General features: G+C 50.7%; 1 protein-coding gene across 1 annotated transcript in view; it reads left to right on the top strand.

The window, feature by feature from the left end:
• Positions 1–23,840, top strand: part of nompB (intraflagellar transport protein 88-like protein nompB) — a 149,402-nt gene that overhangs the window by 25,979 nt on the left and 99,583 nt on the right. The window contains exons 4-5 of the mRNA XM_075695041.1: positions 19,239–19,356; positions 19,864–19,945. Coding sequence (XP_075551156.1) covers positions 19,239–19,356; positions 19,864–19,945 — 200 coding nt within the window. The remainder of the gene's footprint in view (positions 1–19,238; positions 19,357–19,863; positions 19,946–23,840) is intronic.

Here is a 23,840-nt window from a genome sequence, read left to right as displayed (position 1 = left end):
AGCTAGAGCTTGAACTTGAATATCGTACCTGCATCATCTCCCATTCTTTTACAAAATATAAATGGAAACGTGTGTTCTAAAACGTCCAGGATGTCAGGCCCAGCCCCAAGTTCCTTGCATGGTGCATGAAGTTTGCACATCATCGCCCTCCCGGTCGCAAAAGCGAGAGGACTCGTCGCGGCAGCTCCCCCTGCGGCCGCGGTATCTACGCTACGCAGCAGACGCAGCAACGCGCAATTGTAGTGCGTATGTGGAACGTTTGCTATGGGCACGACAGAGCAGGAGTGCGCATTTGGGCTACTGTGCTCTATTCTGGCCGTGCTACAGGGTGCGGACCGGCTTTGTTCGGTAGGGACAGTAGCCAAATCCACATTGAGCGTTTCGGAGCGCTATCCGCCGAGGCTTTTTGCGAGGAGCAGCAGGGAGTGAGCGCGCGCAGGTGCGCCTTCCATGTAGAGCTAACCGTCGTTCCTCACGAGGTGCTGCAGGCGTAATGCACGTGTTAAAATTAAATTGTGGGGTTTTACCTGCCAAAACCACTTTCTGATTATGAGGCACGCCGTAGTGGAGGACACTGGAAATTTCGACCCCCTGGGGTTCTTTAACGTGCACCTAAATGTAAGTGCACAGGTGTTTTCGCATTTCGCCCCCATCGAAATGAGGCCGCCCTGGCCGGGATTCGATCCCGCGACCTCGTGCTCAGCAGCCCAACACCATAGCCACTGAGCAACCATGGCGGGTTAATGCACGTGTGTTCTGGTCTTAGTTTTCAGGTGGTTCGAGGCTATTTGAGTGTTGAAGTCTAATCGATATCAGCAAGAGAAGATGGCTACGACACCCAAAGGCAGTGTGGCCGAAGTTTCATTCCTACGTGGGCGGGAGCGGCCAAGTGTGAGCAGATGATAACCGCCTACTACTGTTACAATTATATATATCTATATATATATATATAAATTGTATATATATATATATATATACATATATATATATATATATATATATATATATATATATATATATATATATATATATATATATATATATATATATATATATATATAGATATATATATGTAACACAACACCCAGGGGGAGTCGCCTCTGGCAAGAAATACAGGCACTTCAACTCACTACACCCAACTTCCTGTTCACCACGCGCATCTTCACCAGTGTGCAACTTGACACCAGTCCGGACCTCACACTGAGCCATGGCATTCGAAACCTGACATGGGAACGAACCGCACAAACTATAGGATGCGATCGTTACCCCATTCTGATCACACTTCCATATCACACACCGCGCAAGATTACCCGCAAACATTCACACATCGAATGGGATGACCTTCACACTACGCGCGGGGACCTTCCCAAAACTCCCATTCAAAATGTCGATGGATGGGTTCAGACCCTCCTCACAGATGTGGCTACACATACACAATACATAGACGCACCTCTGCACATATATGAAATAGACAGCAGACTAGCACACCTGTGGGAGGCATACAACAGTTTCCAAACCAAGTGGAAGCACCAGAAACACTGTGGAAGAGTGGAAATGGCTCGTGGCGCTGCAAGCGGAACTAAACTCTCATGCCGACACCCTAAACTGCGACAAATGGGTCCAAATCTGCAACGAAATGTCCGGTCATCTTAACAGCAAACAACCGTGGAAGCTCCTCTGCCCCCTCATCGACCCCGCTCATTCCAGATTAGCTACGCAACAACACATCAAGTGGCTTATTCACAACACAGCACTCACACCATGCAACAGAACTAACCATAAGCTCAAAACTACTCATACAGCAGCGTGCACCAACATCCCCCTTCCAGCCTACGCAAGTACGCGCAACCCGCACCTCGATGCAAACATCACAGAGCAGGGGGTCCGCTCCGCCATGCAATCACTTCGCACTTCTTCGGCACCGGGCGCCGACAGAATCACTACCACAATCATACGTAACCTAGACGACTTATCCATCACCCAGATCACAGAATATTTCAATGAATGCTGGCAGACAGGCAACCCGCACCTCGATGCAAACATCACAGAGCAGGCGGTCCGCTCTGCCATGCAATCACTTCGCACTTCTTCGGCACCGGGCGCCGACGGAATCACTACCACAATCATACGTAACCTAGACGACTTATCCATCACCGAGATCACAGAATATTTCAATGAATGCTGGCAGACAGGCACCCTCCCCTAATTATGGCGAGATGCTAACATAATTTTCATCTCTAAACCTAATAAACCTGCCTCAGTTGCTAACCTTAGACCCATCTCCCTCACCTCCTGCGTCGGCAAACTTCTAGAACACATAGCACTCTACCGACTCACAAGCCACATAACCGAGCGCGACCTGTACCCACACAGCATGATTGGTTTCCGTCCTCGCCTATCTGCACAGGACGCTATGCTGCAACTTACGCACGACATCCTCGGCCCCACTATCCCAGCCCACGCTAAAATTATTCTCGCCTTAGGCCTCTCGAAGGCATTTGAGAATATCCACTATACCGGCATACTCACCGCATTTCCTCCATTAAACATTGGACATAAAATGTATTCTTACATAACTGAAGTGGTTCTTACATCTGCGCCTTCCTCACCAACCGCACCGCGGAGGTTACCATAGGCTCCCCCTCCTCCCCCTCCTCCCCCTCCGACACAATTCAAGCGGTGGGTACACCACAAGGCTCAGTACTATCACCATTCCTATTCGACGCAGCCCTCATACCTTAGCTGCTTCTCTAGACCGCATACCGCACCTCCGAAACACTTTGCCTGACATGCCTGACAACTCGCTGGGCAACATCGACATTAATTCAGAGCTAATGAAAGACAACCAGGCAGCACTGCGCGAGCTCTTGCTTGAATTCAGGGCATGCTTCGCAAGTTCATCTAAAGTACGCCAGGCTTCAATAGCAAAGCACAGGATCATCACATGCGACGACGCACGACCGATAAGCCAGAAGCCTTGCCGCGTGTCGGCGAAAGAACGAGAAGTGATTCGTACGCAAGTAGGAGATGCTTGAAGCCGGCGTTATCGAACCTTCCAAGAGCTCATGGTCGCCTCTGGTCGTTCTTGTCAAAAAGAAAGACGGAACGCTACGGTTCTGCGTCGACGATTGGAAGTTCAACAACGTAACTAAAAAGGACGTGTACCCACTGCCATGTATCGACGACTCATTAGACGGACTGCGGCGCGCCCAGTATTTTTCTTCACTCGATTTGAAAAGCGCGTACTGGCAGATTGAGGTAGACGAACGAGACCGCGAGAAAACTGCCTTTGTGACTCCCGACGGCATCTACGAATTTCTAGTGCTCCCTTTCGGTTTGTGTTCAGCCCCAGCTACTTTCCAGCGAATGATGGATACCGTACTCGCTGGACTGAAGTGTCAGACTTGTCTCGTGTACCTTGATCACGTAGTAGTCTTTTCTGAAACATTTGAGCAACTTCTTCATCGCTTGCGGAATGTGCTTGAAGCGATCCGTTCGGCTGATCTCACGCTTAAACCAGAAAAGTGCCACTTCGGTTATGAAGAGCGTAAGTTTCTCGGACATATCGTAAGCGCCAGAGGAGTTCGACCCGATCCCGACAAGCTTTCCGCGGTAGCAGCAATTCCTCCTCCGGCCGACGAGAAGGCCGTGCGGCGTTTCCTAGGCTTGTGTGCGTATTATCGCCGTTTCATTGAAAACTTCTTTCAGTGAGCGGAACCCCTGACTCGCCTTACAAAGGATGGCACGCCATTTGCCTGGACGAGTGAGCAACAAATGGCTTTCGCTGAACTACGTCAACGCGTGCAGTCAGCACCTGTCCTGGCACATCCTGACGACGACGCTGACACCGAGGTGTATACTGAGGCCAGCAACATTTGTCTTGGCGCAGTACTCGTCCAGCGTCAAGACGGCATTCAAAGAGTACATGTAATAGCTTATGCTAGCCGCTCGCTGTCCCATGCTGAGGCGAACTATTCTACCACAAGAAAAGAGTGTCTCGCGGTTGTGTGGGCGATCACGAAGTTTCACCCTTATGTTTACAGCCGTCCTTTCAAAGTGGTGACAGACCACCAAGCCCTGTGTTGGTTGGCAAACATATTCAATCATTCAGGACGACTGGCAAGGTGGAGCTTGCGGCTACAGACATTTGACGTCACTATCGTTTGCAAGTCTGGTCGCAAGCACGAAGACGCTGACACACACTCTAAGAAGAAAAGGAGGAAATGGGGTATTGAGGTTACTCCTTTAGGGGAGCAACTGATCTGCCACAACCATTCCTCCCTTTAGGGGGTAAGTGCGAGGGGATGAACTGTTACTCCCCATGCCGTTACTCCTCCGAGGACTAACAGTTGCTCTTTTCCGATGCTCCTGAAGGGAGGAACGGTCATTATTTCCGATGCTCCGCAAAGGTGCAAATAATGAAATTAGGCATTTATACCCTAATAAAAAAGATTACTGAGCTGAAAAAAAAAGAAAAAAAAGGTGCCCGAAAGTAGGATTCGAACCCACATCCTAGCGCTCCCAGGTCAGCTACTCTAACCACTGCACCACGGCAGATTTTTTTTCTTTATTTCCAGACATTCAACAAATACATCAATACATACTGCTCCCACCATCTGACAATATTCACTTTCCCACCGCTGCGCTTGAAGCTTGCGGTTGAGATTACAAAACTTTCATTTTGGCAAGGGCATCCATCAATGATAACAGATCATCGTCATACGCTAACTTCTGAAAAACTTCCCGCAGTTTACTGATATTCTCAGCAAAATACGAGTTTACTGTTCTCACATTTATATCACAATTCCTTACAGCCATGCGGTTTCTCCAGATACTGTGAAGGCCGAGAAGAAAGAACATGTCATAAGGTATACTGTCTTGCACTGTGGATAGGTAACGGATACCATGCGCTGTTAACGGCAATTCTTTTTTAATAGTTCTTTGCATAATATCCCAAAAGAAGACCGCACTCCAACAGTCCAGAAAAACGTGTTCTATAGTTTCTGGTTTCTTGCAAATCAAACAGTTAGTCCCCCATGGTAAATAGTCCCCTCTTTCTTCTAGCCATGTTTTTACAGGCAAGGTATTAGTAGGTTGACGGGGTGGGAAATTGAGACAGGTTAAGCCACTGAACGCAGGTGCGGCAATGTACAAACGACTCGGCATATTTTGTATGATGTGCGGGGAGAATGTAACGTGTAGTGTACTTGCAACCATAAGCGAGTGCGAAAAGAAATCTGCGTGAGTATTCTTAGGGTGCTTTAAGATGAGGCACTACGCGATGTAAACGTGTAGCGAGCTCAAACGGGGCACCTAAGACGACAGAGACGGACAATTGCTCTGTCGCTTAGTGTGTCCCGTTTGAGCTACGCATCGCTTCAGTTAAGTTCGTAATCTCCTTGGAACGGAAAGAACTTAGGCACTATTGACCAGCAAAATCTGGCAGTTTATCAATTACTTGCGCGTTTAATGTGTATCGCTCACTTATGGTGTGCGCACGAAGGGCCATGGCTCTTCACATTCCAACTTTAAATTTCACGCATTTTTCTCACGAAGAGGCAAAGTGCTGCTTTGCATGTAGTCCAATAGACACTGCACGAACTTCGAACTATTCGCGATTTATAGACAATACAGTTTTCGCCGCATCACTGTAGGACATGGACGAAAACCGCGGAGCGCATGGGGAGTAACTGTTGCCGTTCGTCCTCCCGTTGCTCTCTTTCCGACCAGGGACTAAACACTTACTCTCCAAAATTTGCACACGGCACGCACATCCATGCAGTTACTCCTTTGAGGGACGAAAGCGCCCTTTTTGGGACTAACTGCGCAGTTACTCCCGTTTTCCCCGGAATTCTTCTTAGAGTGCACTGTCGTGTGCACCGGCCGAATCTGTCAGTCGAGAGCCAGAGGACGATGACGGCTTCCTGGGCGCCATTACTGCATCTGACTTGATAAGACGGCAGCGTGACGACGCTGAAATTCGACCTATGATCGCCCACTTAGAGGGCAGGCCAAGAACCATTCGACGCAAACTACGTTGCGTATTTACGTCTTTCTGTCTACGCGACAACGTGCTTTACAAGAAAAATGCCCGTTGGAATGACCGAGCCTACCTCCTGGTGGTCCAAAAAGACTTGCAGGATGACATTTTTTTCGCCTGCCATGACGAGACGCCATCGGGCCACTTAGGCTCCTCACGAACGCTTGACAGAGTGCGCGAGGTGTATTACTGGCCCGGGATTTCGGCGAGCGTCAAACGTATGTTAAACGCTGCTGTGAATGTCAGCGGCGAAAGTCACCGCACATAAAGCCCGCAGCGTTATTGCAACCTATCGAACCACCTCATAAGCCATTCGACCAAGTCGGCTTGGACATTCTTGGGCCTTTTTCTCTCTCGACCGACGGCAACAAGTGGGTGATTGTCGCGACTGACTATTTAACCCGCTATGCCGAGACGGAGGGCCTCTCACGAGCCACGGCTTCTGAGGTCGCGCAGTTCTTCATGTGCCACATTGTATTGCGCCATGATGCCCCGTCCACTGTAATCACAGACAAAGGGCCGGCGTTCACACCACAGCTCATGCACGAAATTTTTCAGTTGAGCAGCACCAGGGGTGTATTCTGTGTAGGTGGTGCAGGTTGGGGTATGTATTCGTCTGAATACGACGCCAGTCCCTCTCCTGTTCGCTGTTTAAATCGCAGTGAGGATGTCCAAAACGTCTCCGCTCCTGCCTTTGCTGTATGAGGATGTCACGAGAATTCGGTGGAAGGTCGTCGCTAGGCCATGCCGTTGCTCGGACGTTCAAACCTCGAGCAATATGGTCTGCCCTAGCGTTTCCTGCCAGTCGCTCGTGTGCCGGACACCAGACGATAGTGTGGTGCCCCTCTAGTTGAGTGCCTCAAATTTTGATTATTGATTTGGGTGCCGTTCCTTGTAAAAACAGGCGGCAAGCCGCTTGTGAGTCGGATAATGTGACAGCCGAATTGGTTTGGCGCTCGGCGTCCTGAATGAACCATCCACAGTCCAACGGACTTACGGAGCGACTAAACAAGACCATCACGGACATAATCTCCATGTATGGTGACGTCCAGCACAACACATGGGATCATATTTTGCCTTACGTGACCTTCGCGTACAGTACCGCCGTACAAGAAACTACGCGTTTTGCACCGTTTCGTCTCCTTCACGGCCGCGAAGTTCAGACGACGATAGACGCTATGCTGCCATGTCAAGACGATGAGCGCCTAACTACTGACGCCGAAGAATTTGCCAAGCGCGCTGAGGAAGCTTGCCAGCTTGCGCAGCTGCAGATAGGTCAGCAGCAGCACGGAGATGCACGGCGTTATAACATCCGCCACAGACAAGAACGCTACAATCCCGGCGACCAAGTGTGGGTGTGGAGCCCCGTTCGCCGCCGTGGCCTTAGTGAAAAGTTGCTCAGCCGGTATTTTGGCCCATACAAAGTGGTGCGCCGCATTAGCGACCTGAACTATGAAGTCGTTCTGGACAGTGCGGCTCAAACACGGCGTAGACAACCACCTTGCCCTGATAATGTTCACGTCGTACGTATGAAGCCATATGTTGCGCGTTCGTGACTATTACTTTTTCTTCATTTCTTCATTTTTTATATTTCTGCTCATACTTGCAGATATTGCGGTTACCTCTCCGGTTCTTGAGAGACTGCATGTCACGCTTCGCCACTGCTGTACTTGTAGATTTCCTGTCGCTGTGACTGTGTTTTTTGCACGAGCATGTACCTTGACCATGTTTCTTTGCCCCCTCTTCTTCTTACACCACTTCTTCACCATCGAGCCCGTTCTCTTTTCGAGGGAGGGGGAAAGTGCCAGCTGCAGTAGTGGGCACAGTGCAAGAGAAGGGGCAAGAAGAACAAGAAGAAAGAAGCGTGCGTGCTACCCCCCACCTGCTCGACAGCCAGGTCCCACCGCCGCGTTTTTCGGGAGCCACCTGTCTGCATTACGTCGCGAGTATTCTTTGAAGCCACGTGACGATATGCCGATGACATCACTGTGTGCACCACAGCGGGCAACGATGGGCAGAGAGAGAGAGCAAAACTTTATTCAATGTAAATAAAATAAGGCACGATGGTTGGAGCCCCTATTCCAGGGCCCCACTGGCGCGAGCGGCTCGCTGGGCTTGGTCCAGAAGAACCAACTGGCTCTCCCGGCCCTCGTCCGCAAGCCATGCCTCCCACTGCCTATTCCTCATTAGTAGATGTTGGTGTAATATGGGACTGTCTATGTGCGGAGGCGTCCTGGGGCACTCCCATGTGATGTGTTTTAGTGTGGGTGTGTCTGTGCACCACGGGCACTCGTCAGTGAACCTCGTGGGGTGTATTCTGTGTAGGTGGTGCAGGTTGGGGTATGTATTCGTCTGAATACGACGCCAGTCCCTCTCCTGTTCGCTGTTTAAATCGCAGTGAGGATGTCCAAAACGTCTCCGCTCCTGCCTTTGCTGTATGAGGATGTCACGAGAATTCGGTGGAAGGTCGTCGCTAGGCCATGCCGTTGCTCGGACGTTCAAACCTCGAGCAATATGGTCTGCCCTAGCGTTTCCTGCCAGTCGCTCGTGTGCCGGACACCAGACGATAGTGTGGTGCCCCTCTAGTTGAGTGCCTCAAATTTTGATTATTGATTTGGGTGCCGTTCCTTGTAAAAACAGGCGGCAAGCCGCTTGTGAGTCGGATAATGTGACAGCCGAATTGGTTTGGCGCTCGGCGTCCTGAATGGCCAATGCGATGGCTGCAGCCTCTGCCACGCATGCCGAGGCGGTTTTGAAGGATGCTGTTGTTATGTTGTTGTTGCATGTAGAGACTATTGTGAAAGTGTCGGAGCTGGCTCGACTGGCATCCGTGTAATACACCCCCGGTCCCATGCCGAAACGTTTGTGAAGGGTCTCTGCCCTTGCTCTGCGTCGTCCGGGATGGTACTTGGGGTGCATGTTTTTAGGAATTGGGGCCACCGCGATGTGCGATCGAACATTGCGGTCTATCTGTGCCGTTTCCTCTCCGCAATACTGGGGTCTCAGGGGAAAGCCTAACCTCGCCAATACTTCCCTGCCCTGAGTTGAAGAACAAAGTCTTTCTTTCTGGGCATATAACGTCGCGACTGCGTACTCGTCAAAAGTATTGTGCAGGCCCAGTCCCTTGAATCTCTCTGTGCTAGCACATTCGGGAATACCAAGGGCGGCTTTGAAGGCTTTTCTTATTATTGCGTTTGCCTGTTTAATCTCTGGGTTTGTCAAGGCCTGATACGGAAGGGCGTATGTGAGTCGGCTAATTACGAATGCGTGAACCAGGCTGATGGTCTCTCCCTCAGTTAGGCCGTCTCTGCTTCTTGCCACTCTCCTTATCATTCTGGCCATGTTTCCTGTGACCGCCTTTAGTTTTTGTAGGGTGTGAGATGTTCCAGCATTCTGCTGTATCCACATCCCCAATATTCTGAGTGTCTCCACTTCACGAATTGGCGCCCCGTCGAGAGTCAGAGTGAGCGGCACCCAGTCCTCCTTTCTTGCGTATTTCGCACGCACCGGAATGAATTCCGATTTTTCGGGTGCGCATGCCATGTCCGCCGCCCTCGCGTATTCCACGACTGCGTCTATGGCCTTTTGAAGGGTTTCTTGCTTGTCCCCGTAGGACCCCTGGTGAGCCCAGAACGTGATATCATCGGCATATATCGCACAACCGAGATTCGGGTGTTTATCTAGCTCCAGGGCTAGCTTTCTCATCCCTACATTCAATAGAAGTGGAGAGAGTATAGCTCCCTGAGGGGTACCTCTGTCGGGACAGTTGAAGGTGTCGGACCTCGTGGAGCCTAATCCGATTGTGGCCGTGCGGTGGCTGAGGAACGAGCGCACGTAGTTATAAATTCGCGTTCCGCAGTTCACCGCTTCCAGTCCCTCCAGAATAGCGTGGTGGGAGATGCTGTCGAAGGCCTTTTTCATGTCCAATGCCAGTACAAATTTATCTTCCGACCCTCTGTTGGGATGCAGGACCTCGTGCTTTAGTAGTAGAAAAACGTCCTGCGCTGACACGTGGGGTCGAAAACCGAACACGTTGGAGGGGAACATGTTGTTTAGCTCTATGTGGTTCGAGAGCCGGACCTGCACAACCTTTTCAAAGAGTTTCCCTGCGCACGACGTTAGGGAGATGGGTCGAAGGTTGTTGATGTTACGAGGCTTACCTGGTTTTGGAATAAGAATAATTTTTGCTTCCTTCCATTCTTTTGGAAGGACGCCGTCCTCTGTCCAGACCGTGTCGTTAAAGAATTTGGTCAAGCTCTTTAGCGTGTCGTCACTTAGATTGCGAATCATTGCGTTCGTGACCTGGTCTACCCCTGGGGTCGTGTTTTTCTTGAAGGAGTGTGCCGCTGCGTAAACCTCTTCAAAGGTTATGGGGGCGTCTAGTTCCGGTTGGTCCTGACCTTCGTAAACGGGTTTGGTGGATTGCCCGGTCGGTACAGTTCCTACGTATATCTCTAATTTTGTCTATCATGTCAGCTTCCCGACCTTCAAACTCGTTTTCAAGCAGCTCGAGTGTGCGATTCGCGACTGTTTTTGTTCCTCCCGGGTCAATCATACTTCGAAGAATGCGCCATGTTTTCTTTGTAGTCAACGTGCCCCGAAGCGAGTCGCTGAACTGACGCCAATTGCTGTCGCTTAACTTTTGTGCGTATTCGTTAGCTTCCTGCGCTAGCTGAGCTATCCGTATCCTGAGTTTACGATTAAGCTTCTGCCTTTTCCACCTTTTTGTGAGGCCTCTCCGGGCTTCCCAGAGATGCAAGAGGTGACGATCCACGGCTGGAGCCTCCGTTGTGGTTTCAATTGTTTTTGTGACCCTAGAGTGAATAACTCGGATCTGCTCGGCCCATTCTCCTACGTCTGTTATGCTGCCGATTGTTTTCTGTTTTTCACGAAATTTGGTCCAGTCGGATAGCCTTGCCTTGCCAATAGCTCTTCGAATCCTGGCTGCATTAACCGATATGCTTAAGATATAGTGATTGCTTCCTAGGTTTTCACCTAGGTTCGTCCATCGCGTCTCACTTTCGTTGTTGGTGAACGTGAGGTCGGGGGAAGTGTCCTGGGACACGCTGTTCCCGATTCGCGTTGGGAGATCCGGTTGATTTAGCTGGAAAAGTCCGTAGCGCTCTACAACGTCTGCTAACAATATGCCCTTGGGATTGACTCTACTGTAGCCCCAGTTTGAGTGTTGTGCGTTAAAGTCGCCTAACAATATTAATTTGTCCCTACCTTGAGCGAGTCGCACCGCGGTGGCCACCACGTTTTCAAAATCCGCCTGTTTTTCTCTGGGAGAACTATAAACGTTGACAATAATTGGTTTAGGTTTGCCCCTTTTCTGCGGCCAAATCGTGATTATCTGGTGCTGAATAGGTTCCCGAAAAAAATAATTTACGCTAATCGCGACATCCTTCTTGGCAAAGGTGGCTACTTGAGGGTAGTCAGGGTGAGCATAAAGCTCGTACCCTTTGAGTTTTTGATTTTGTTTCCCTATTTCCTGAATACAGATAACGTCGGGAGGGATTGGCACCGATTTTATGTAGTGCGTGAAATTAGCCAATTTAGTGCGTAGCGTGCAGCAATTCCATTGCCAGATTTCAATGTGTCCGGTCTTTGTGTTGTTTGCCATATTATCCATGGATATTACTGTCGCTATCAGTGTGTTCTATAGCTTTCGGTGTCCTGGTAGGAGCTCCCGGACTTTGACTGACCCTCTTTCGGGGGACGGCTGCGGCTTTTGTTTGCACATCCTCTACCATTCGTTTGAGTTTGTGTAGCTCTGCGAACATTAGTTGCTTGTTTTGTGCTGACTGTTCCAGCGTTAACGAATGAGCGCTGGAGGCGGTACTTTATTGCAGTGATGTCTGTGGTGGTGATTTGGAAGTGTGGTCCGCAATTTGTATGGGTTGCTATGATGTGCTGTTTGCCGTGCGCTTAAAAGCTTCAAACTCGGCTCGTAGCTCGGCTAAACTGTTTCGAAGTATTTTGTTTTCTTCTACTATTTTCTTGTACTCTGGGTTTTGTGTGATTGGTGTAGGTGTATTCTTAGCATTGGCAGTGGGAGATGCGACTTGCGCCCAGCTCACCTGATTATTTTGTGGGGTGCTGCATGCCAGTAGGATCCCTGGTGACTTGCTTCTTGGGGCCTCCTTTTTTGTGTGATCTTGCTGCTGAGGCACCTTGGGTCGGGATGCCGACCGTCTCCTCTGGCCTGGCTGCCCGGAACAAGATTGGCTCCGCGACGGCGAGCGGGTTCTGGAGCGGCTGCGACGATCCATGGCCGGAAGGAATTCCAGCTCGAGTCCTCGTCTTCGGTTGCGAACCACCGTAGCTGGGTCTTCGTTGGTTTCTTTGGCCGTGGTCTTGATATCTGCCTGACTGGCTTTAGTCTTTTGGGACATCGACGGTCACCCGTTGGATGATCACTCCCACAAATGGCGCATTTGGGGGTGCATGTGTGTCCATCGGCAGGCTCCCGCACTCCGCACGAGCGGCACACCTGTACGTCGGGCTGTGGACATACGTCGGTGCGGTGTCCCACGGCGCCACAGGTACGGCAGAATTGTACCGCATTTCGGTAGGGTGTGCAGAGTTTCTCTCCCCCGAAGTAATAAACACACCTTGGCACTCGGCTGCCGTAGAAGGTGAGCAAGGCACTTTGTGAGTCGCCCATCATTCTTGCGTCGATCAACTCCAGTCCCTGCGTTCGGATACGTAGGTTCGATCGCAGCACGTCAGAAGGGGTGTGTGCTTCTATCCCGTGGATTACTCCCCGCGTCGTGTCTTCTCCTGCCGTAACGTACGCATTGACCGGGTGTTGTCGTCCGTTGATGTTCAAGGATTTAATGGCTTGCATGACCTTGGCCGTATCCCGATTCGGGGTGGATATCACTGCTATGTTCGAACCTGACTTGATTCTTAGAATAAAATTGTTGTCAGTGGTTCTGCCCTCGCACGCCGCCATGACAGCTCTTGCCAGTGCCTGACTAGTAATATTCTTGAGTGGTAGCCCTTGGTGTGGTCTGATGACCACCTTCAGGTCACTCTTCGGTAGCGGCGGAAGACGCTTGAGTCGTGGGTGCCCGCGATGCGCCATGGGTTTGCACGAGTTGGTAGTCGGACCTGATGGGAGTGCGCTTCCTTGCGCGGAGCGGCGCTGCTGAGCGAGATTTTTCTTTCCTTCAGGGAAAGAACGCGCTCCCATCCGGCTTGTGCGGTCGTTTCGTTGACCACGGTAGCGCTTTGCATGTTGTTGTTGATCGTGGCTGCCTTATTGCATTCATGGTGCGGTGTTGCATCACTCACCTGAGATGCAGTGATATCCATCTGTTCTTCAAGTCGCGACGTTGTAATAAGTCGCGGGTTCGATGTCGCAGCCGGAGTTCTTAAGGCCGCCATGTTGAAATGCGCGCTCGCCCGCCGGCGCCGCTCTCCTAACTGAAGTTAGGGTTAGCAGCTCGCCACGTTCTGAAGGTGGAAAATCGGCCGTAAAACGCCGAAATATGGTCCGACTGACCTGCAGTTGGTCTCCACAGGCGCCTGACCACTTCTTGGAGTTGGTGGTGATCGTTTCGAGCCGATCCCAGAAGGTGGTCCGCCCGAAAAACCAAACATGTGTAGCCCGATGTGATCGCAGCCGTTTCGAACGTCGTCTCCAACACACACACACACACACACACACACACACACACACACACACACACACACACACACACACACACACACACACACACACACACACACACACACACACACACACACACACACACACACACACACACACACACACACACACACACACACACACACGCGCGCACGCACGCACGCACGCACACGCACACGCACACGCGCACGCGCACACACACGCGCACGCACACACACACACACACACAAACACACACACACACACACACACACACACACACACACACACACACACACACACACACACACACACACACACACACGCACACGCACGCACGCACGCACTACGCTCGCTCCATCGCTCCGTAGTGGACACTACGCTCGCTCCATAGGCCTCACTTGCTCCCCAACCAAATCGGAACTCATAATCATACGTCCTAAACCCTGCACCCTTCCGGTATCCTACAACGCCCCTCAACATAACAATAGAGGGACTACCCGCACTGGAGGTAAACACCATATGGATACTTGGGCTCGATCGACTTGCAAAACACCGAACACAATATTTTCACTATAAAAAACTTAAAGAAACAACGACCGCACTTGCACATTTATCCGGTGTCTCTCCAGGGCTTCAAGAACACGACATATGCCGTGTCCTCCATGCCTTCGTACTGAGCCGCTTTCAGTATACTATCCTCTATCTCAAACTAGACTACAGGGAAACAGACACCTTAGAAGCCCTTCTTAGGAAAGCTTAAAAAATTGCCCTCTATCTCCCTCCTCACACAAAAACCCCTAAACTCCTAAAGCTAGGGCTTCACAACAGCACACACGAGCTCGTTGCAGCCCACCGGCAGGTTAAATACCTAAGGCTCACGAAAGCCCCTATCGGCAGACACATACTAAATAGACTTCAAATTCGAATACTCGCCAATCATCCCCAGTTCCTCACACTCCCTACACGCACACGCTCCAGCCTCCTCATCAAACTTCTCCCACGCAAGAGACTCCCGGACTACCATGCCGCACGCGGAGCGGCCCGCGCACGCGCCCTCCACAAATACTAGGGGACCGAGAAGTACGCCGTATGGGCGGACGCGGCTTGCGCGGATGCGGCTGCTGCGATGGCGGTTGTGGACCACACGGGCTATCCGCTCATCTCCGTCCCCCTCCCTACCACCTCCACTTCAGAATCAGCAGAAGAGGCTGCGATAGCCGCTGCCATTGCCCACACTGAAGCCAGGTACATCCTCTCCGACTCCAAAACCGCAATACTAAATTTTGCTAGAGCCAGGATCCACGAGACTATCTATTCCATTTTACAACCCCTTTCTGCAGAACTACTCCGCCAGGTGGAGCCGATCTGGGTGCCTGCGCACTCGGGGGAAACCCTGGTGAGGAGGACGCCAATGTCTACACGCGACGACTAATAAACCGGGTGGCGGAATCGGACCAGGACGACTTGAGAGAGTGCATGCATACCTTCAGCGAGTTGGCGCAGGTCTTCAGGGCAGGACGCCAGCTCTACCCCTCACTCCACCCATCCCTTACCCACCACCCCCCCAAATCCTGTAGCGCCGCCTGCAGACACAAACACTCCTCACCCTACTATCCCGCATCCACCCAGGTTCCTTCAGCCCAACTTGCTGCTTGTGCTCCCACCCTACCGCTACCCTAACACACGTCCTTATGGAATGCCCGGCTGATCCTTCCCCGCCGGACTCGGAGCTCTCCACGTGGGAGAAATGGGAGGCCACACTGCGCGCGACGGACTCGCACTGGCGGAGAACCACGCGGGCTGCAGATGTGCCGCAGCGACATGGACTGGCGGTCCTGTAAGCGCAGTGGGGCCGTGCCTGGCGCGGCTTTGCAGCCCACACGAGTGGACATTAAAGTTTCGTTTCTATCTCCCTCAGCTTCTTCTGGAAGTGCGTAATTCTTATCTAAAATCGAAATGCAGATTTTCGCTTACTTGAGCCTATTAGCTGCGTGAATCAATAAACGCAGTAACAGTATGAAGAAGCGCACTAGTCCAAATATCCTTATTGATTGACGTCAGTTGCATGCGAACAGCGGCCGTCTATTTATCGTTTCGCTATATATAGAAGTCGCCGGCAGCTCTGAAACCGCAGAGGAGCAGGCCTTTGTTTGCAAAGAGGGTGCTTGAGAAAGAGGCGACTTCGTGCTGTGCTTGTGAGCTCCACGTGCCGTGTACGGCTGCAAAATTTAGCTGAGATGTTTACAGCAGGGTGTGCTTCTATATACACCGAACACGAAAAACTGCGTGTCTCTGATCCGCTTGTCTTATGGCGTATTTATTTCATTTGTTTAAGAAGATATATTTATAAATACCTTACAGGCCTTCACGAAGACATTGGGTTGGGTAACAGGAAAACTACGGTTGCATCAACCTAGAACAAGCGTTGTGCAACGAGGTAAAAAAAGAGAAAAAAAGCATCAACGTAATAAAAACTTTATTCGCACCACGCAATAACGTGCTAGAGCAATACAGTAAATACAAAAAGCAAAAATAGAAAAGAAAACAGGAAAACGCACGCACAGCAAAATACTGTAAGTATTACATGAAGATCATCGCACTATACAGAGTAGGCGTACAACGCAGCAATTGCTATATCAAGTGCCGAATCACTGCAGTGCATAGTGAAAAAAAAAGAGAACGAAAGAAAACGTGAAGCAAGGTGAGAACAAATAAATTCTGCCATCTACGATAAGCTACAAGTTCATGATCAGAAAAATAAATTAATAAACACAAATACTGCAAAATTAATGGATAAGAACATAGGAAAGTACTGCAACTAGATGGTTGAGACGTCAAAATGTTTGAGGTAGGGCTTGAAAATTACCTGGCATATGCCGTGAAAATCTTCCGCAACACGTGAAAAGAGTGAGTGGGTGAGTGAGTGAGTGAGTGAGTGAGTGAGTGAGTGAGTGAGTGAGTGAGTGAGTGAGTGAATAAACATTTATTGGGTTCATCAAAGCGCGATAAAATGCGAACCCGGCTAACCCCACGACGGGACCGACAGGTATAGCCTGCCGGCCCGATCGCGGGCGCCCTGGACGGCCAGGATGTGGTTTTCAAAGGCGGGACATTGTGAGAGCGTGTCCCACCCTTCCCTGGTGAACTTCGGGCCCAACGACCCGAACTCCCAGAGCATATGAGACAAAGTAGCAGGCTCACCACAGGCCGCACAAGAACAATTCGGGTAAATGTAAGGATGTATTCTGTTAAGAGACGCCGGATTTGGGCAGGAGTTACTGCCAAGAAGCCAAGCTACGCAGAACCAGGCATGTATGGGTCGAGTTTGCAGAAGTATGAGCGTGACCGCCTGCGGCCTGCTTAGCTTGGAATGAGGCGGCGGGAAAACCGTTCTGTCTAACTAAAATAATTTAGTAATTTCATTGTGCGTGATAGGAGAGTCCCTATGTCTGGGGAGACAGCCGCGCGATCCGAGGGCAGCGCGTTCGGTAAAGCCACGCGCAGCCTCGTAGGCCGACTCGTTTACGTTCAGCGGAACCCTCTCGTCCGCCCCGACGTGGGCAGGGAGCCAAAGAATGGATTGTGAATGGAATGGATTGTGAATGGAAGAATGGATTGTGTGGAGCTGTCGCGAGAGGCAGTGCGCACGTTGACATCTCGCGCGCCAGGCGGCCACCTCTGCGTGCTCTGAAGCTCTGGGCTAACAGCGCCAACCAACGGCAGCCGGGCGCACGCTCCGCATGGCACTTCTCTCTTTCCCTAAGCAGCGCGCCGAATAGGATGGAATTGCTGTGACACATTTACTAGCGCGAACAAAGCTAACGGAACACAGGTTGGGAGAGGACAGGGCGCGTTGTCGGAGGACAAGACAAAGCGCTCTACTTGCTCTCGCTCCTGCCCCAACCTTTTGTTTTCTTTAGCCTTGTTCGCGCTAGTCACTGTGTCAGAGCAATTGAATCAACAGCAATTAACCCAACTATCTTGGTTCGAATGGGATGGCCGGATCAAAACCTGGGAGCGCGCGCAATCTCGGTGGCCACGTCACTGCGTGGTTGAGCCAGTGTCCACCAGGTGGCGAGTCCGCTCGATCTCGCTGCCAATATAACAAATATCGAGGGCTCATGCCTCGGCTCGAGCGCACACTCACCGAGCATCACAGGGAGACAACCGTGACAGGAGAGTTCGGATGCCCAAAACAGATACCAAAACGATTTCACGCCATAATTCAACACTATACAGACTACAGCGCAGGAAAAAAATTGGAGGACGTTTAAGCTTCGCTTTTAAGAGTGGAACGCGATAGCATTGAAATATCCGCGACTGCTTCTCACGCTTCCCGGCAACTGGAGCGTATGTAACCGTAATGCTGGCGGCGAACTATGCACGAAGGTGGGCTTTGTGGTAGAAATGCGGCCTCTTGCGTGGTCCGCGATGCGGCAAAGGCGTGCGCCAGCTAAAGGTATTGCAAAGAACCGGGCGCGCCGCTTCGTGGCCCCCAAGACACCCGCGCGCCGGCGCGCGCAAATGGCGGACGCCGCGGCCGGTCTGTGCATTGTAGAAACTCTGAAAAGCGGTTTCTTTCCTGTTTTCGCGTAACAGAATTATGTTTTTTCGTATAGTCAAATTACAGTCCGTGAGCTATCATGTCTGTAGGTTGTGTGGAAGTCGCAGTTTACGATGTTTCCTTATTTTAGCTTGAGAAAGTCAATTAGTTCCGCAAATTCTTTACATCACACGGAGGGCCTGGGTATGCGTGGTTCGAAAATCTTTTTGCCGAAACGACGTCCGACAGCGGACGCGGGGCGCCGCCGCCGGACGCCCAAGCCGGATTTTCTGCGACATGATTAACGCTATCGCGTTAATATCCCCCAGCTCGTGACTCCTTCACGCGCGCCGAAGCAATTTCGTGGAGGCAGCTGTAGACAAACACCTTTCCGCACCGCAAACGCCATGTATCCCACACAATACCCGCAACAATGCCCAACACTGCAATTCTCCGGCCATGCTCTACCACGCCACGTGGGCGCGGCAGTTCATGAGCGCCAACGCTCTAATCCCCCACCCCACCACACAACAGTGGGATGCCTCGCTGTCTAGCGTCAACGCCCGGGACCAGCTCGATCTGGCCGTGAGAGAGCGCTGGGCGGCCGAGGCAGATGGAGTCCCGGACTGAGGACTCCACCCACGCCCAGGGCCTGTCGGAGGACCCTGTGGTTCCTCTCTATTTCAATAACAGTTTTTTTCTCTGTCTTCATTCAAAGTGCGGCTTGCTTTTCAGAGGAAAACAGCGCCATTTCGCAGTTAGGATTATATTAGTACCTCTTGAGCAATATGGAAAAGAACACCGAAAATGTTTTCGAGAAGCCCTCCTGGCTATAAGCACGTGTTGTGTTTGATTGTCCAATTGGTCACCTGATCGACCGACTTTTGGATTCAGTGGCGAGAGGCAAGGCAAGGGTGGCCGTGTCACGGGTTCCTGAATGCTGGCGGCGTGATGTCACGCCCCGTCCTATGGTTTCTTTGCTTGCTTCATTTCCTCTTTTCGCGGCACCATTGCAGTTCCGCGGCCAGACGTCCGTGGTGCCTCCTTCCCGGCTGAACACGGCCACCACCAGCTTCGCTTCGCGGCCCATGACTGCAGTTCGTGGAGCCGGATACAGCTCTGCCGCAATGCAAGGTATAGCGAAGTCACCGGTAACGATCCGCTGACTGCAGCGGCGTTCACCGGATATATCCTATATTTCTGCACAGTTGAATCCGCATATAGGAAACTTCCATAATTAGCACATCAGACTAAGAATCAACAGCCTATCCTTTCCAGGTATCAAACCCCCAAACATATTCAAAGCAGAATAGAAATGAAAAACAACGCCGAGTGATAATATTCATGAAATTGAGCTTCACCTGCACTAGCTATAACGTTATTAATATGCCGGAATGTTCGCTTTGCCGCAAACTATACATTGGCGAAAATGGAAAGCCAGCGAAAGTAAGATTAAACGAAAGAACAAGAAACGTGTTATCTGGGAGTCAATACAGATTAATAGTAAGTATCAAGAGGTCGGCAAACGTGCCCAAAAACATTAAAGCAATAAACAGGCCCGAGTCGTTCAGGTGAGGGCACTGTGGCAGCTTTTGTAATGATTAGCAAGCCTTTCATTTCATGCCGCCTCACATTTTGCAGGTCCGGTGGGCAGCGCATTCGATCCTCTGGCGCAGGCCAAGGCATCGACGCCATCGTTCAGCAGCTCGAAAGAGAGCTCTAGGTCAGTGCGTACACGCGAGCACGCTCTTTCCCCAGTCTCCGATTGCGCATTAGACACTCGTAGAGCTTAAAGCATAAACTTTTACAACAGAATATCCAAGTGAAAAAGAAATTCGCTGAAGATTACAGCACTCCCTAATGCTAAATTTGAGCGCAGCTCTATATGTGTTTTCATTTCGCGATATATAGGCTGACGCGCATAATCTGTCTCGTGCGGCACGTTGAAAACGGAGCGAAGTGTAGCGCGACTGCCTCGCTAATCGGGAGATCGCGAGAGGCGGACGACGGCACACTACTCTGGCGCCATGGCGTAGCGGTCGTCGCCGCAGATCCCGTCTTGCCGCGGCACTATGCTTTTCTTCTCACGCTTTCGCCATACCTCCTCTGCTTTTCGCCTCATGATTCTGGTCCACCCTCCTCCGCTTTCCTCCTTGCGCTTACTTCGCTATCGCCGTCTTTCATTCCACGCTGCGTTAAGAGTTCGCTCTTTCATCCATCGCCGTGTTCGTCCGCTCGGTTACGCCGACGACGCCGACGCTCAACGCAGGAACGGGCGCCTTGGAGCTGCGCTCTAAAAAAAAACGTTTCTTAGTTGGTTTCTGAATTTTTTTGACGCCGCTATGAAGCCGTGTTACATGTTTCATTTCATTTTCATTTTACTACCTTAAAGTTCGGGGTATTACATAAGGGTTGGCTACATGCATACACAAGAAACGCAGGTGTTACGGTGAAATACAAGTTTGAACAGTTTACACAAATTCTGGACGACATGTGGTGGCATCGGCATTGAAGAGTATGTCGTTACAGTTCCTGGCAGCGCGAGGAAAAAATGAAGCTTGAATTGTGGCAGTTCGTGTGCGAGGACGCGCAACTTGGCGTTGATGGATGGTGCGCTGTGACATGTGCGAAGATGATGGCGTGACGTAATGTGAGCGGCTTAGCGAGCTGTAAAAAAATGTGATAAAGAGAGCGCGTGGCAATACGACGACGAAAAGCAAGAGGTGTCAAGCTAGATTCTGCCTTTAAGACTGAAATGCTGATCTTATATGAATATGACGAATTGATGAATCTGGTCACACGATTCTGAACTGATTCGAGTGCATTGATTAGATATTTTTGGTGAGGGTTCCAGATGGCGGTGGCATATTCTAGTTGTCATCTGACAAATGAGTTAGTTGTATGCGAGTAGTTTGACGTGCTGCGGAGCATGACGAAGGTGACGTTTCATGAATCCTAGCATCCTTTTCGCTCACGAAATCACGTTAGTCGCATGCGCATAGCAACCAGAGTCCTTCCATGGAAGGACTCTGGTTATGCTTAAGTACTTATACGCTAGAAGAGATTTTACCGGGACGTTTGTGATTTTGCAAGGGATAGGGACGCGGGAAACTGAAATAAATTTGCACTTGTTAGGTTTCAAGGCCATTTGCCAACGGTTGCACCAGTTTTGCACGTTATTAAGGTCATTCTGGAGAGATGCATGGTCGGAGATATCAGTCACAGTACGATAAATCACACAGTCGTCAGCGAACATGAGATCAGGAGAAGATACATGCAGCGGAAGATCGTTAATGTATATTAGGAAAAGAAGCGGTCCCAAGATTGAACCTTTAGGGCCCCCTGAAGGTATAGGGGGGGGGGGGGGGTTTGAAGGCGTACTTATGAACAAGGACGAACTTGGAACGATTAGTCGTAAATTATTTTATGCATTGTACTACGTCAGGATCTAAGTTCAATTGGGATAATTTCATCAGTAAGCTCTAGAAAAGTCTAAAAAGATGGCATCGGGTTGAACGTTGTTATCAAGGTTAACTTGCAGATCATGAAAATAGCTAGTTGTGTTTCGCATAAAAGCCCCTTATGAAAACGGTGTTGAGAAGGATGAAATAAGTTTACCGAGCCTAAACCGTTGATGACATGCTAGTATATGATATGTTCCATGATTGTGCGAGCGACATTAGCTAATGAAATGGGACGGTAGTTTATGAGCGAGTTACCTGCTTTGAAGACTGGAACGACCATTCCCACTTTCCAGTCACATTGTAAGGCAGTTGTGTAGGCACCGGGCGGCAGTCGTAAGGCGCCAGCGGCGCGTGAGCGGCGTGCTAGTGCTCCTAATATGCTCTCGCAGGGAGCAGAGTTGGGCATAACTTTTCCGGCGCCGCTCACACCGCTATTCGCCGAACGCTATCACGTGGTGCAAAATGACGTCAAATGCTCATCTGCGCCGCTGCGAAGCCAACTTTACGGGCGCGACGCTGATTCGTCGTTTCCGTCAGTTCCATCGACATTGCAATCAGCGGACCATCGAGCGTGCGTTGCATTCATCGGCTCCGGGTTGCAGGTACGGTATTATACGATATTAGGTCAAGGGCCTCGGTGAAGTGATACAAAACACATCATATTGACACTTATTGAAAAAGAAAGTACTCACTCCAACCAATAATTTTCTTGGAACCCAACGTTTCGGGACCAGCTCGGTCCCTTCTTCAGAAGTAAAATGTGGGCCAGCAGCAGCGTGGGGCGGCCTACGGTCTCCCTTTGTTAGCACGTGGCGCAGTCCACTAACGTACGTGGAGGGGAGCGTTCCTGGCGTGCTATTCATTGTCGTATATGAATTACAACATTTACAATGATTACAACATTTTACAATTGTTACGGACCACCACGCCTTATGCTGGCTCTCTACGCTCAAGAACTTGACCGGGCGCATGGGTCGCTAGATTCTCCGCTTGCCAGCGTATGACTTTGGCATTATTCAGAAGTACCAAGACGCTGACGCTCATTTCTCGTTGTCCGCTTCCTGCGCACCTGCTCGACATCTCGGCAACTCCATCACATAGCAACTCCTCGGATGTGACTTTTACGCCGGTTTCCTCCCTAGCCTCAATAGACCGCCTTTCTCCGGAGGACAATGTCACTTTCGTATCTCGCCAACGGGCTGTACTGTATTGTCGGCGTATGATAAACTACCTCTCTCACGCGCCTCGCCCACATAACGCGCGTCTTCGACGCCAACTCGCACAATTCAAGCTAAACAATCGCGTGCTGTGTTGGCGCATTATGTACGTTTGTGCGTGTGTTTATATATGTGCGTGTATATAGTGTCACGATTCACAAGCAGAAGGAACTGATAAAAGGGGCAGGACACTTTAATCGCAAGCCAACTGAAATACGATCGCGCGGGGACCTCTTTATCTTTTCCGCAATGCGCGAGATCTTCGTCTTCCTCTACGTGCCGCGTACTGGATGCGGCATTTGACTCCTTCCAGAGAGAGCATCGTCCCGATACTCACCCAATGGCAGGAAGATGTGTCAGACGAGGTGGGGGCACTTCACTCCGAACAGTGAGGCTTCACGCGCACAACGAGCACGACTCCTGGTGGACGCTGCCTCGCCCTGGAGGAAGCAGGACTGTCAGGGATAACCTCATAGTTCAGATCGCTGAGGCGCCGTAAAACCTTGTACGGACCAAAGTAGCGCCTGAGTAGCTGTTCTGAAAGCCCTCGCCTACGGATGGGACTTTGTCGCCTGGCTGATATGTCATGTAGCGGCGCCGTAGATTGTAGTGTCGAGCGTCGTAGTCCTGTTGTCGGGCGATTCTGACGCGGGCGAGTTGTCTCGCTTCTTCAGCACATTGAGCGAAAGCTTCAGCGTCCGTGCCTATATCACCGCAGTCATGTGGCGACATCGCATCGAGCATCGTCGTCACTTCACGGCCATGAAGAAGGCTAAATGGTGTCTTTCGCGTCGTTTCCTGTTGAGCAGTGTTGTAAGCGAATGCGACGTACTGTAGAACGTCATCCCAATTTTTGTGCTCCGCGTCTACGTGCATATACTCAGCATATCGGCGATAGTCTTGTTCAAGCATTCTGTTAGGCCGTTCGTTTGCGGGT

Source organism: Dermacentor variabilis, chromosome 6 (genome assembly GCF_050947875.1).
Source record: "Dermacentor variabilis isolate Ectoservices chromosome 6, ASM5094787v1, whole genome shotgun sequence".
In the NCBI taxonomy this organism is placed as follows: domain Eukaryota; kingdom Metazoa; phylum Arthropoda; class Arachnida; order Ixodida; family Ixodidae; genus Dermacentor; species Dermacentor variabilis.
This window is presented reverse-complemented; position numbering and strand designations above follow the sequence as displayed.